General features: G+C 38.3%; 2 protein-coding genes across 2 annotated transcripts; both read left to right on the forward strand.

Moving 5' to 3' along the window:
• Positions 1 to 6,618: 6,618 nt before the first annotated feature.
• LOC111426084 (matrix metalloproteinase-18-like) lies at positions 6,619 to 8,001 on the forward strand. Its single transcript, XM_023060427.2, has one exon. It carries the CDS (start codon positions 6,619 to 6,621, stop codon positions 7,999 to 8,001), a length of 1,383 nt encoding a protein of 460 aa, XP_022916195.2.
• Positions 8,002 to 13,401: 5,400 nt separating this feature from the next.
• On the forward strand, positions 13,402 to 15,174 carry LOC111421703 (uncharacterized). The gene has a single exon (XM_023054881.2). The coding sequence runs from the start codon at positions 13,402 to 13,404 to the stop codon at positions 15,172 to 15,174; it is 1,773 nt and encodes a 590-aa protein (XP_022910649.2).
• Positions 15,175 to 15,315: the final 141 nt, after the last annotated feature.

Below are 15,315 nucleotides of genomic sequence, written 5' to 3' on the forward strand. Positions count from 1 at the left end.
GACACAGAGATGCCTCGAAAGTTCTAAAAGATATCACAAACTCTCCAACACGAGCTAGTAAATATAGAAGGGCCTACTCTAAAGTGAATGACGAGATACTTCCGCTAACACCTCTGCAAGCACTTCGGATGTTCGTGGAAGCCGACCTTACTAGACGGCAATACGAAATAATAAGGGCAACAAACCCAAAACATTACCCTTGCTATGACCTTTTGTTAAAGGCGAAAGAAGAATGTTATTCGCCAAAAGAATCCCTAAGGATTACGGCTACCTGTGCAGAAAGCAACTTACAATGTCTAATGGACCTTACTGTGAAACGCTTATCAATTTTTCTAGAAGAGGTGCTAATTACACTTAGCAAAGAAGAAAGGAAATCGGTAATGATTATTTGTAAATGGGGTTGTGATGGCTCTCAACAATCCAGGTTTAAACAAAATTTTAACAATGAGACCGAATGTGATGGAAATATGTTTATGAGTTCTCTTGTACCTTTGCGCATTGTTTGTGGAAAAGAAGGCAGTAAAATAATTTGGCAAAATCCAACGCCATCCTCTCCGCGATTTTGCCGTCCTATCCGATTCCGGTATTTGAAAGAGTCTATAGACGTAACGAAAGACGAGATAAATTACGTGAAGGATTCTGCAAAGTTGCTGAATAACACCAATGTCACGTTACAAGACAAGGAATTTATATTCCGGCACACACTAAAAATGACAATGGTCGACGGAAAGGTGTGTAACGCTGCCACAAATACTAAATCAACCTCTCAGTGCTACATCTGTGGAGCTACCTCGAAGAGCTTCAATGATTTGAACAAAAGGACCATTGTAAACCCTTCTGTTTTAGAATTCGGCTTGTCTGTATTACACGCTAGAATTCGGCTTTTTGAAAGCATAATCCATCTAGCGTACAAATTACCGGTTAAGAAATATAGAGAAAGGAAAACTGAAGAAGAAAAGGCATTGGAAGCACAACGAAAGTCCGAAATCCAAGAGAAGTTTCGTAATGAAACCGGACTCATTGATTTGTCAAAGGCTAACTTTGGCAATACCAATGATGGCAACACTAGCAGGAGATTCTTTGCAAACCCAGAATTAGCTGCTGAGATCACAGGGATTACCTTTGAACTGATCTATAGATTGAAGGTTCTATTAGAAACAATATCAAGTGGTCACAAAATACCCAACATTGAAGAGGGGATTAACGATAAATTCCACTTTACCATAATAAATCCCATCAATAAACAGCAGCAGCAGCAGGGGTCTAAGAAGACTTCAAACGAGGTAATCGGGATTCCTACGGGCGCATACGAAATTTCAGACATTGAAAAATATTTGCAAAAGGAGATTCTACGGCTGACCGGATTGGATAAGATAGATAGACCTGACGGTCTATTGTCGCTCAAGGCCAATAACAATACCTTACAGTGCGAGATTAGCAGTGACTACTTGGAGATTGATTTCACAGGATCCGATTCGATTGCTTCGATTTTAGGATTCTCCCAACGTACACTGAAACCCAGACAATTACACAGATCCGATCTCCCAGTAAATATAATACGCGTGACGTCCGTTCGTGTGGAGTGCAATATAATTTCGGGATCATATTACAACAATAAGCTGTCACATACGCTATTTGAATTTGCACCGGCGGTCGATCCTGGCTTCAGTATAAATATACAGCTTAGGAACCCAATTTATTTTTCAGTCGACACCGATCGACCGATAACGAACATTACGCTTAGACTTCTCGATCAGCGCGGTAGATTGGTAAACTTTCGAGGAGAGGAAATTGTAATTAGGTTAGAGCTAAAACGTGTGGCATTATAATGGGTTTTATGTTTGAAACACCTGTTGGTGGAACGTATCGCACACCACCACCACCACCTCAACTTACCTTGAAAAAGGGTAAAGGATATAAATGCAAACGTAAGAGAACGTCTAGATCAGTCTGCAGAAAGACTTCGTTGCGACCTGACAACGTTCGTTTCCTTCAAGATTTGGGGTACCATGTCAACAAAAAAATTAAACATATTTAGAGATCCTATCGTGGATAATTCCATCGCTAGGGAAGAGGTGCATAGTTACCATCTTTCAACAAATTCGTTTCAAAACAACGATGTGTTCACCATCGAACTGAACCAAGAAGATGTTTTATTCTCCTTTTTCGAGGATTATATACGAATTGAGGGTAACTATGTTAAAAATTTAAAGGATGCTGCAGATAGCGTAAGTTTAACGCACAATTTACCGGTATTTCTATTTGAGTACATCGCGTTCGAACATAATGGTGTTGAAATAGAGCGGGTTCGCGAACCAGGACTCACATCACTAATTAGAACCCTTCTACATCATAACGATGTGGAATGTAAATCATTGGAGATTGCCGGGTTAAAATGGCCTCCAGAAGGAGCCTTACCCACAGTGGACGGCGTAAACGATAACTTTGTATTTCAAATCCCACTTGTGCACATCTTTGGACTATTTAGAGACTACAATCAGGTTATGAGAGGCCGTTTCAAGTTTAGGTTTGTTAGAAGCCGTGCAGATTCAAACTGTTTTAAATCTATATCGACGAAAGCCGACCCCAGCACTGCAGAGTTTATCCTAAAGACAGTGTCATTGCTGGCGAAGCATGTTTATCCCAGCCCATCGATAAAGATTAGGCTTTTGGATGGGTTAAATAAAAATTCGAATATAGCTGTACCATTCCGTAAATGGACGTTTTATGAATTGCCATCTATGAGACGGGTGAATAAAGAGATTTGGCCTGTCACCTCAACCACAAACAGGGGTAGACCGCAATATGTTATAGTGGCATTCCAAACCAATCGAAAGGATCAGCCGAATTCTGATTGTACGCTGTTCGATCACTTGAACATAATAGATCTTAAAGTCTATTTAAATTCATATTCCTACCCATTCGAGTCTATGAATTTGGATTTCGCAAAGGAAAACTACGTTGAACTATATAAAATGTATACGGAATTTCAACCATACATTTGGGAATCTATCCGAAAACAACCGATAATGGATTTCAACAGCTTCAAGAAAAGACCTCTATTCGTAATTGATACCACAAAGAATAATGATGAGGAAGCGGCGCCATCTGCATCATGCGAAGTACGGCTTGAAATTCAGAGTGATAAAGATTTTCCCGCCAAGACGAAGGCATACTGCATCCTAATACAGGAATCTATGTATACCTATAAACCGTTGAGTGGGGAGGTATCAAGCGTTATTAATTGAATCAATTTCGATCGCACGTCATAGTCCGAGTTATGGAGTCACGTAGAGCGGTAGTTGATATTCAGGGGTTTTATATTGACTCTGAATTCATAGTTAAAGAATTCACGCTTCTGGACCTGATCACCGACTATGCCGTACATCTCCACTTCAAGGCTGACAGACCCTTTCGATGCTTATCGGTTCAAGATCAACGTTCCGCCAGGTATTTAGAGCGAAATCATCACAAACTATCGTACATTGGAGGATGGATGGATCTGTCGATGGGGCTAAATTTACTGGACGATATAGTATCGTTCTATGGTGAGGTATATGTGAAGGATAGTCAGAAGAAGGAGTTTTTGGAAAGTAGACCTTATTATCGGTACCGGTGCCATCGAAATTTTAGACGTGCTATATAAGAAGTTGTTAAAATTTTTTTAATATATCATCTATATTTAGAATTTTTTGTATTTATTTTTGAATCCTTATGCATCCTTCAAGCATTCACTGTCTAACCTCCATCACGTAAATATGTACATTGTGATAGTTATTTTAATATATACGCTCTGGATGCTTTTTTTTAAAGGTGTTTTTTTTTTAACACCTTTACCGAGCCACCGATCTGACAGACCTGAGGTAAATTTTATTTTTCTAGTGTGGCCACCCTGCTTGACCTTGGTGGATGCGCGTGCAGGTAGCTTCCCCCAATCTCCCTACCAACCCTGCGTGATGCTCATATTTTAGTTTGAGTGAGTCGTTTGCCTGTGGTGTGTCAATGTTTGAAAGTCTACCGGTCTCGCGTACCGGACAGCTCTGATAGCGTGATTTACTGCTTGGTCTCAGATACCGGTTAGCTCCGTTAGTGGTTTATGAGTAATTAGTAATGAAGTAATTGAGATTTATTTGTGGAGTTTATTCTATTTTTTTATTTGATATCCAGACCCTATTTACTGAGACATCAAATGGATCGTCCCACCACATGTTCTGGAGTTCGGAGAGACATTCGAGACTTTCCACATGTGATAAATAGATTACTTAGGGATGTTGAATTGAGCTCTTCCGAGGGAAGTGATGTAGACGATTCAGATGCCGATCCGGACTATTTCCTCCCCAATGACCACAGTGGCAGTGATACTGTAAGTGATTCGGATCCTGACGATGAGGGTTTATTAGATGAGGTAAGAGAAAACACAACTACTGATAATGATTTACCAGACTATGTCAGTGGACGTCTAAGAAAAAAAGAGTTCGGCCCAGGATACCCTTGGTGTACTAAGAGTCCAAGTACAAATCGACGATTACGTACTCCTGCCCATAACATTATCAGAGGTCGGTTGCCAGGTTTGACAGCACAAGCGAGAACGCTTGGAAACAGTCCGGAGAAAAAAGCTGTTTGGGATTTCATTGTTGACACCGCTGTAATTGATAGCATAGTTACTAACACCAATATCAAATTATCAAAAGTAAGGAGTGGTCTTGCTGTCACAACTAATAAGAGTACTTATAGAGAAACAGATCCTGTTGAAATCAATGCCCTAATTGGACTTTTGCTCCTGTCGTCTGTCACCAAATCAAATCATGAGACAATGCTCTCGTTGTTTTCCAAAGATTCAACAGGAAGGCCATACTTTTATGCTGCCATGACCTACAAACGCTTTGAAATACTTCTAAAATGTTTGCGATTTGATGATTCAGCTACACGTGATGAAAGAAAAAAGACGGATAAGGCAGCAGCCGTGTCAGAGTTATTCAATACTGTAATTCAAAACTCAAAACGGGCTTATAGTTTGTCTGAATATGTAACGATCGATGAAATGTTGGTTCCTTTTCGTAGGAGGTGCAGCTTCCGGATGTTCATGCCGAACAAGCTCCACAAGTACAGGATAAAAGTTATGTGCATGGCCGACTCAAAAACGTCCTACTTGTATGATGCCTACATATACACAGGCCAGGGTAGCGATGGAATAGGACTCACACGACAGAAACAACAACTAAGCAAGCAAACACAGTCCGTGATTCGCCTCACCAAAGATATTCAGAGAAGTAACAGAAACATAACGGCTGATAACTGGTTTTCCAGTATTGACACCGCTGAGGAGCTAGTAAAAAGGGGGCTCACCTATGTGGGAACTCTAAAGAAGGATAAAAAAATTATCCCTTCAGAATTCTTTCCTGACAAAGAGCGACGTTTAATGTCGTGCCGTTTTGGCTTCAATAACCAGTACACACTCGTGTCTATGGTGCCAAAGTATAACAGAGCAGTAGTGTTGATTTCTACTATGCATCATGACAAGGAAATAAATCCAGAAAACAATAATCCGGAAATTGTATATATAGCTGGAGTGGATTTACTGGATATGAAGTGTGCGATTTACAGTTCAAATCGACGCACACGAAGGTGGCCCCTGGCGATATTTTACAGGATCCTTAGCATTGCCAGTGTGAATTCTTTTATTATATTCATGTGTTTCACTGGTTCAGAAATGATGACACGGTTAGAGTTCACCAAGCAGCTGGCCCAAACATTAGTGGAGCCCCACATGAGAAGACGACTAACCATACCGCAACTGCGAAGGAACGTCAAACAAGAAATAAAGAAAATACTGGGTGAAAACCAACAAGAAATGCAAGGCGATGCGATTCCCTCTGACAAAATGGAAAAGCGTAAAACATGTGGAAAGTGTCCGTCTGCAAAAGAACGCAAAACACAGTACAAGTGCATTCAGTGTCACACTCCAATATGTTTAGAATGCACCCGAAAGGTGTGTGTGGACTGTGCCAAAGAAATAGTTTGAGCCCTGATTGGAAACATTTACCTCCAAGTGAACATTTTTTGTGATATCGTCGGCTTAGTAAGAAAACCGCGTAACCCCCATTTTTTTCAAAAATGAGATTTTGGCGTTATCATGCGTAAAATCATTAAATTAACTTATTTTGATAGTTTCCTGTAAAATTTTCTGAAATGGAGTTAAGCGGTTTTCTTACTAAGCCGACGATATAGATAATTCATTGAAACGTAACATTTCATATAAACACTTTCCTTACTTTTTTACAATATTATAATTTGTATTTTTTTTTTACTTATAAATACCTGTTGTAACCATATATATTGGAAAACCACATTCTTTTTTTATTGTTGAAATAAATAAGATATAAAAAGATGCATTCCATTTATTTTCCTTGGTTTTTAGTAAGAAAAATTGATAATTTGTACATGCCGGTCTCTCAGACCAGGTGGCTCTACTAATGTTATGGGAGTGAAGGCTCAATAAAGGTGTTAATGCAAGATTTGATGGGCGATAGGGATATGGAAATCTATAAATATCTGAAAGCATTCGGATATTTAAATGGTAATGGGAGCGGTTTACATCGCCAAACGGGGTATACAACAATGACGGAAGGGCTACGTAGATTGCAGAGATATTTTCACTTACCGGTATCAGGTGAAGTTGATTTTAAAACTTTGGATTTGATTGGTAAGTCTAGGTGTGGGAATCAAGACTTGGAAGACATTTCAACGGACGCTAAACGTACGATACATCGGAAGTGGGGGATCTCAACAGTTAAATGGGCCATCTATAATAAATATCCAGATGGTTTTCCCAACATCGTTGAAAGGGCATTTGGGATTTGGGCTAAGCATATAGATTTAAAGTTTCAGAGCTCATTTACCGACGTTAACATTCTAATCGGGTTTAAAGGTTACAACCATACGTGCATACGGAACGTAGGGTCAATGTGCGGTAGTACATTCAAAAATGGAATTTTGGCTCACGCTTACTATCCCTATATTAATGGACGTAATGTTGAAATCCACATCAATGCAGATTTAGAGTTTGATTTATCTAACTCTACAGTAGATGGGAAATATAACCTATTTTTGGTAATGGTGCATGAAATTGGACATTCCTTAGGTTTAACGCATCGAGTTGAACTCGATTCCATCATGCATCCCAACTATGGTCACATGAGAATAGAGGATTTCAAGTTGAATAGCAGCGATATTGCGGCAATGCAAGCTATATATGGGAGGCCCAAACTGTATACATCATCAACCGTTTCAAGTCACGTTACGTCATCATATAGGAGCACGACGAGTCGGCCTACGACAAAGCCTGCCGTTCAACCCTCAATATTTATGTACGTGTTTTACAAACAGTGGGTTTGGCTAATGGATTTAAAGTCTAAACGACCTAAACAACCCAATCCTATAGACATAAATGATTGGCTGCCGACTTTGAGGAATGTTTTTCGTGCTGTAGACTATAGCTATAAAGTGTCTATCTCACCTATAGGTGACCTTATACTTATAATGGAAAATTCAATATATAGAATTGATTTTAAGAGTATGAATGTGCGGTCTGTGTGGCCATTTACTTCGACCGAGTTAGGGTTTAACAATTTTACTCGAGTTAACGGGATAGTTACAAGCAATTACGGCTTGCCTTACATATTTTTCGATGACATGTACGCAATTCAAGTGGATTTTAATTACTTTAGAAAGGAGAGAGTTATAGTTTCGATGGGTGAACTTTTTCCGGGAATTCCGACTTCTTTCAATGGGGTTTACAAAGGTTCCGACGGTATCTTCAATTTCTTTGTTGGCGATCGAATCCTCCAATACGACGAATATTTAAAGGAGGTTGTAGTCACCTCTCACAAGAACCTATCGATATTAGGGATAACTTGCCCCTATATAACAATTTTAGATCAATTGAAATCCCTCCTCTCCACAATAATTTCGACCAATCTCTCAATTCCCGTAAATTATTAAGATGGAAAATTAATTATACGTACTCGCTGCATACATTTAAATTCAGTTCTACATTAGAAATGGACATCGAGGGAGTGAACGACGTCTGTGAAGAGACGGGCTTGGATTATTGGAATTCAGTCGGTACGCAGTGGAAACGATATCTTGAATTGATAAAAAAGGAGACTAAATTTATCGGGGAAACGCAATTTTCAAGCGAATCTTTCAACATTAAAGTTGGAATTAGCGTCGCTGGAATCTCAGTCGCATCAAATTACATTTTTACGTCAAGATTGGGAGCACCTAATTTCTACCCTTAAACTGATACGTTTCAATGTAGAGGTTTCCTCACAGACACTACTATTGGCCGAGGGTAATCTAAAGGTTGAATTTGACGATGAAGATTACCTGTATCTAACGTATGTGATTGAGGATTCTGAGTGTGACGTATTCATACCGATTTTACTTCATTCAACGGCTGTCGATAAGATTTTGGCAATGGAGAAGCTAATTACCTATAAAATGAACCTTTTGGATGGATTAAATTTTTGGGAATACATTAAATGTATTCCGGTTGATTCCGGTTCATGTTTCATACTGAGTAGGACGTGCTTTACCTCGCTCCGTTAAATTACGATTTTATTTCTTCAAAATGCGTTTAAGTGCCGAAGATCTACGTCAAATCGAAGAATTATTCAACCAGTCAGTTAAAAGGATGTTTGAACAAGAGGATTTCTGCGTAAGGATCGCAAAATTAATTAATAAAGAAGTGGATTCCCTGAGAACTCACGCGGTCAAGTTGGAGAAAGAGAACCAGTTTTTGCGTGGAAAACTCGACGACATCGAGCAATACACACGGCGGGCCAGTGTACGTGTTTACGGTATCGTTGAGGAGAAGAACGAAAATGTTGAGAGCAAACTACTCGATATTTTTAAAGAAAAATTGGGTGTGGAGATCTCTTCTGAAAACATCGATCGCTGCCATCGAGTTGGTCCCGTCCAGAGAAGATCGGGAATGGGAGCCACGTCGGAAGATACTATTCGCGGCCGCAAGACCGGTCCTGTCCAGGAAGGAAATTCCAAGGTTGTGCGTCCTATATTAGTGAAATTCACTAGTTATAGATTCCGTGAACGTGTCTTTAGAGCCAAGTCAAAGTTAAAAGGTACCAGGTTAGTGATATCCGAAGATTTGACTGCTACCAAATACAATTTATTAAAGTTAGCTAAGGATAAATTCGATGTTAGAAATGTTTGGTCCTATGATGGAAAAATTTTTATTAAACATAATAACTTATCTATTGCTATTAGATCGCGCGCTGATTTGGATGGTCTTCTAAGCTCTGCGTAAGCGTAAACATTTTTTTTTTTTTCTTTTTTTAGAATCTAAATTTATTTCATTATATTATAAAATACATTTTTGTTTTTATGGAAACGGAGTGAGTGGAACGAATTATCTCAGTTACCTTGAACTTATTTTGTTTGTTTTTTTTTTTTTTCTTTTTTTTCTTTTGCATAGTTGCTTTAGCTTTATATTACATTTATTGTCTCTTTTTCTTTAATTTGTCAGACCGTTGAAGTATACCGAACTGTGATTTATTATTATTATAATTGCTTTTTTTTTTTTTTTTTTTTTTGCCATTCGCTTTTGTGGATGTCGAATTCAAGAAGAGTAAAATTCGCTCATTTAAATATAAGATCTCTACTGCCGAAGGTCATTAACTTACGTGATTTTCTGTCTGATTCGTGCGTGGACATAGTAGCTCTTTCTGAAACCTGGCTTTCGGATTTGGTCGCTGATGATTTGATTGCTATTGATGGTTACCGTGTTATAAGATGTGATCGGGGCTCTAGGGGAGGTGGTGTATGCTTTTATGTAAAAAAGAATATAAAACTTTCTGTTATCAACTCATCTACTACTATTGAACAGCTCTGGCTATTACTACATTTGCATGGCGGTGATATAGCGGTGGGAGTTGCCTACAAGCCGAATGACATTCATTACTCTCTATTTTTGAGTGAGCTGGATGACTCGGTTGCGAATTGTTTATTATTGACTGAGCGAATTCTTTGTTGTGGTGACTTTAACATTAATTTGCTCAACCCCGGGAGCCCAGATTCACTTCATCTATCTTCTTTTTTGGATTCGTGGGAAGCAACCCAGCTGATTGACTGTCCGACAAGGATAACTGCACTAACCGCTACACTTCTGGACCTTATTATCACTTTTGATACTTCCTTAGTTTGCTCATCGGGAGTGATGGACTGCGCTTTTTCAGACCATGATGTCGTCTTTTGTGAACTTGCTGTAAATGTTTGTTATAACGTGCCAGCTGTCCGTTACTTGCGGAGTATCGCTAAAATTAATTTAGAACGATTTACTCATGACCTTAATCAGATACCTTTTAATTGTATATTAAGGATGAATTCAGTCAATGAAAAGGTGAATTACTTTAACAGTAAAATCACTTCTCTATTTGATCTTCACGCCCCCATAAAAAAGTGTGTCCTCTCTGAAGTTAGACCTCCTTGGTTAACTGAAAATCTAAGACTACTGATGAGACTTCGGGATGATGCTAAAAAAAGATTCAGGCAGACTGGTAATATTGCTACATGGGAGTATTATAAAGATTTACGAAATTTAACTACACGCACGGTAATTGCCGAAAAACGGGCTTATTTTGAATTTATCACGAATAACTTTAATAATAAAAGCGTTTGGCGTCGTCTTGAATCTTTAAACGTGAAGCGGAGGAAACATTATGAGTTGCCTGCCCATCTCAAACATGTTGATGAGTTGAATGACTTTTTCATTGATGGGGTTGCGGGTATAGTTGACGGTATTGCCGATGGGGATGGGCCCGACCGATATAACTGTACTCCTTTTTCTGATAGAAACTTTGAATTTTCAACAGTTACTCTTGACACTATAAGTGATATTATTTATAATTTTAAATCTTCTTCCGCGGGGTCAGACGGTATTAGTTCACATATGTTGAAGCTATGTTGCCCCACAGTGATTCCTTATGTCACGCATATAATTAACTCCTGTCTGTTAGAGGGAATGGTCCCGGACTGTTGGAAATGTGCTATAGTAAAACCTATACCTAAAAAATCGGAACCTTCCCTTAGTGACCTGCGGCCTATCAGTATCCTCCCGTTTCTTGCTAAAGTGTTTGAGAGAGTCATTCAGTGTCAACTGACGCAGTTTGCTAGCCTCTATGATATTTTTCCTCTCACTCAGTCTGGCTTCCGAGGGGGATACAGCTGTACGACGGCAATGTTGGCAATCACGGATGACATTATGGTGGCTACAGACAGGGGCGATGTAACAATAGTAACGTTGTTAGATTACAGTAAGGCGTTTGATACGGTGAACCATAGCACTTTATTAAAAATTCTAAATTACTTTGGGCTTGGCGTGTCTGCGCAACAACTCCTTGGTGATTATCTGTCCAATCGTTATCAAGTGGTTCAAATAGATAATTTGTTGTCTACAGCTAGACTGGTCGAGCATGGTGTCCCACAGGGTTCAATTATCGCGCCAATTTTATACACGTTTTACACTTCCCTTATATTAGAGTGCATTAAATTTAACAACTTTCATATGTATGCTGATGATACCCAGCTCTATTGTAGTTTTAAACCGGATGAATATATCACAGCACAAGAGAAAATCAACTTGGACCTACAAACCCTGTGGGATATTTCAAATTTACACCAGTTGAAAATTAATCCTGGGAAATCTGCGGTTATGTTGTTCGGCAATCAGCGTATCTGTTCTGAGCTGAAGAACTTAATACACATTAATATTGGTGGTTGCACTCTTCCCTTTATAGACGAAGCTAAAAGTTTAGGTCTTTCTCTATCGAGTGACTTTAGATATAGAACTCAGGTCGGGCGGTACATTAGAAATGCTTATTTGAGTTTACGGATGTTATATCCTCACAGGGCGTGTCTGCCTCCTCACTTGAAGAAGGGATTATGCGAAGCTCTTGTGCTGTCGCAGTTTAATTATTTAGTACCGGTCTACCACCCTGCTATTTGTTCTTCTGAAGCAAAACGCATTCAGGTAGTGCAGAACAACTGCCTAAGATTTATTTATGGTATCCGCAAATTCGATTCTATAACTTATAAACTGACTGGGGCGGGGTGGTTATCAATGGGTAACAGAAGGCAGCTCCATGTACTCATATTTTATAACAAATTAATAAAAACGAAAACCCCTAAGTATTTATATGATAAAATACGCTTTAATTTTACAGTTCGTGATCGTGATACGAGAGGGAAACACCACATATATCCTCCTTATCATAGAACCTCAATGTTTAAGCGTTCCTTCTCGTATCACATATATAAATCATATAATGAACTGCCGGATGAACTTAAGTCCGTGGGGGCTGCGCGGTTTCGGAGAGAGCTCTATGCAAAACTTTTCGATAATCAGACATTAATTATTAATCAGCGTCAGAATCTGAGTGTGATGGGCGATCAGGTCAGATGGTGAGTCAAGTTCGGTTGTTGTTTACCGGTCTGGCAGTTATAACTACTTTATTGTTTTTGTATGAACCCGGAATTTAATTTTCTTAATTTTGTAATTTTTAATTTTTACTTTCCTAATTTGTTTTTTTTTTTTCTTCCTAACTTTTTGTTTTAAAATTGTTTTTCTTTTTTTTCGAGGTGACAATGGAAGATCAGGTGTTGCTCCTGAACTGTCACCTCGCGGTTGTGCAAAGAAGAGAAGTTATTTTCTATTTTTGCTGTAGTTGAGATGTGTTCTTTTTTTTTTTTTTCTCTTTATTTTTGTTATAACTTTTTTCGTTTCTATGATTATATTTTGATTTTGTTTATATATATATTGTTTTTTTTTTTTTTTTCTTTATACTTCTTTGTACAATAAATGATTATTTATTTATTTATTTAAATCCCTACAGCTAGTTGACGACGACGACGACGATGATGATGATATCTGTTTAGGCAACCCAAATAACAAACCAAATTTTTTATGTAACCATGACAATTTTGTCGATTTCAAATGTTATAAATAAAACAAGAAGCCATTATTGTATTCGTTATTAAAACGACGCTTTTTTATTCGAACCTCTGAAGAATTCAACTTAGAACCCCAACTCAAGTAAGAACTTTCCTTTTTTTCTTTCGAACCAACACCTACAATTATTCCCGACATTTGTCGCGCGAACATTTGGTCCTTCGAGCCGGATTGTCGGTATTACCGGATTGTCGGTATTTTCTCTTTTCCCCGGTTATCGGACACATCTTCGCCAGCGTGCGTTGTTGGGCCCTTCGTTGCCGCGCTTTAATTCCCGGTACCTTGGGGTGATCCGGACGCACGACGCTGTTTCCGAGATTCCTTTTCCCTTAATTTATATTTAATTTCGTTTATTTTGAATTTATTTATTCACCATGACAACGACAACTGATAAATTACAAAAGGCCGTTTTAAAAAGGACTAGTTTGCTTAATAGATTAAATGAAACTCTTACCTATGGTCAAAACTTGATGTCGGAAGAAGATAAATGTATCTCTTCTGCACGGGCAGACCGGGTTGATACTGTTTATGACCAATTTCAGGACATTCACAATCAGATCATGGGTTTTATCTCAGATGGTGACTTCCCACAACATGATGAGGTAAGGAAAGAAGCTGATAAAGCCTATTTTACCATCAAGTCGATTCTTCTAAAAAATAAATCGTCACCTGCACCTATTCCTATTCCGCAATCATGTCCAAAATTAAACAAAATCATAATTCCTGTTTTTGACGGCAATTACAAAAATTGGCCGACCTTTTTCGATTTATTTAATACAATGATTATTAATGACAATGATTCATTATCAGCCGTAGCCAAATATCAATATCTTCTCACTTCACTGTCCGGAGAAGCGTTAAATTTAATAAAAGGTCTTCCTGTGACCAATGACAACTATACAATTGCCTATAACTCGTTAAAGGGGAGGTACCAGAATAAACGTCATCTTGCTACTTTATATTTTAACGAGATCGTTGCTCTGAAACCAATACAAGAAGAGTCATCGAAATCTTTTAGGTTTTTAATAGATACCTTTAAAGAAAATATAGACGGTTTTCGGATGCTTAATTTTCCCGTTGATCAATGGGACTTTCTTTTGTTTAATATTCTTCTTCAGAAGTTAAACATTTCTACAAAAACCAAGTTTGAATCCGAACATACCACCTTTGAAATTCCAACGTACCTTCAATTAATTAATTTCCTAGAAAACCAAGCAAAGGCTTTCGATTCAGTGTTACTCACATCTGATAAACTTTCCATGAACAAAAACAAACCTTTTCAAAATTATCGTGGTAAAACATCGGTTAACCTCAAAACTGAAGATGTAGAACTATCTTTTAAATGCATATTATGCCCGGAATCACATTCAATATATCGTTGTTCTAAGTTTCTTGGAAAATCAGCTTCAGAAAGATTATCCATAGCAAGAGATCACAATCTCTGTCGCAACTGCTTAAACAAAAATCACAATACAAGTTCTTGTACATCCAATTATCGCTGTCATTCCTGCGATCAACGTCATCACACATTGCTACATTTTGAAACTAAGAAGCAACCAACTATGCATGTAGGGACGACTGCATGTAATAATGGCAACGTATCCATAGAAGGCGCTAATCATCAGGTCATTTTACCTATCGCGTTCGTACAGATTCGTGATCATTTTGGTCGACTTCATTTGGCAAGAGCTTTATTAGACTCTGGGAGCATGTCTAATTTTATTACCACCAAACTATCGCAAAGACTTCGGTTGCCACGTAAAAGTCATTCATTGGAGATTCATGGATTGAACTCTATGACATCAATTTGTAATAAGGGCATCGTTAATTGCAAGATTCAATCTTGTCAATCCCAAAATTTCTCTTGTGATCTGAAAGCCATTGTTACTCCGTCTATTTGTTCTGCTCAACCTTCATTATCACGTATCATTAATTCTTACAATCATCTTAAATGTTTGGATTTTCATCCTGAACATAATACCTCAGTCAAAGATGTTGATCTACTATTGGGAGCAGAATTAGTTCCTCAAATTTTTACTGGTGGTCGTGTCTGCGGTGGTCAGAACGATCCTATTGCTTTACATTCCGTCTTTGGATGGATATTAATGGGAAAATCTCAATTATCGACATCGACTTCAGTAGTATAAAAATGAGAGTTCTGGAGCGGAAGTTAATCCCCCAATCCCCCTGTGACGTCTGCGCGCGCATGAAGTGACGTGAATGAAAATAGAAATTTAAAATGCAATAAAATAAAGTTGACTATAATACAATGTATGACGTGTTTTAAC

The sequence above is a fragment of the Onthophagus taurus genome, chromosome 11, assembly GCF_036711975.1.
Source record: "Onthophagus taurus isolate NC chromosome 11, IU_Otau_3.0, whole genome shotgun sequence".
Taxonomy (NCBI): Eukaryota; Metazoa; Arthropoda; class Insecta; order Coleoptera; family Scarabaeidae; genus Onthophagus; species Onthophagus taurus.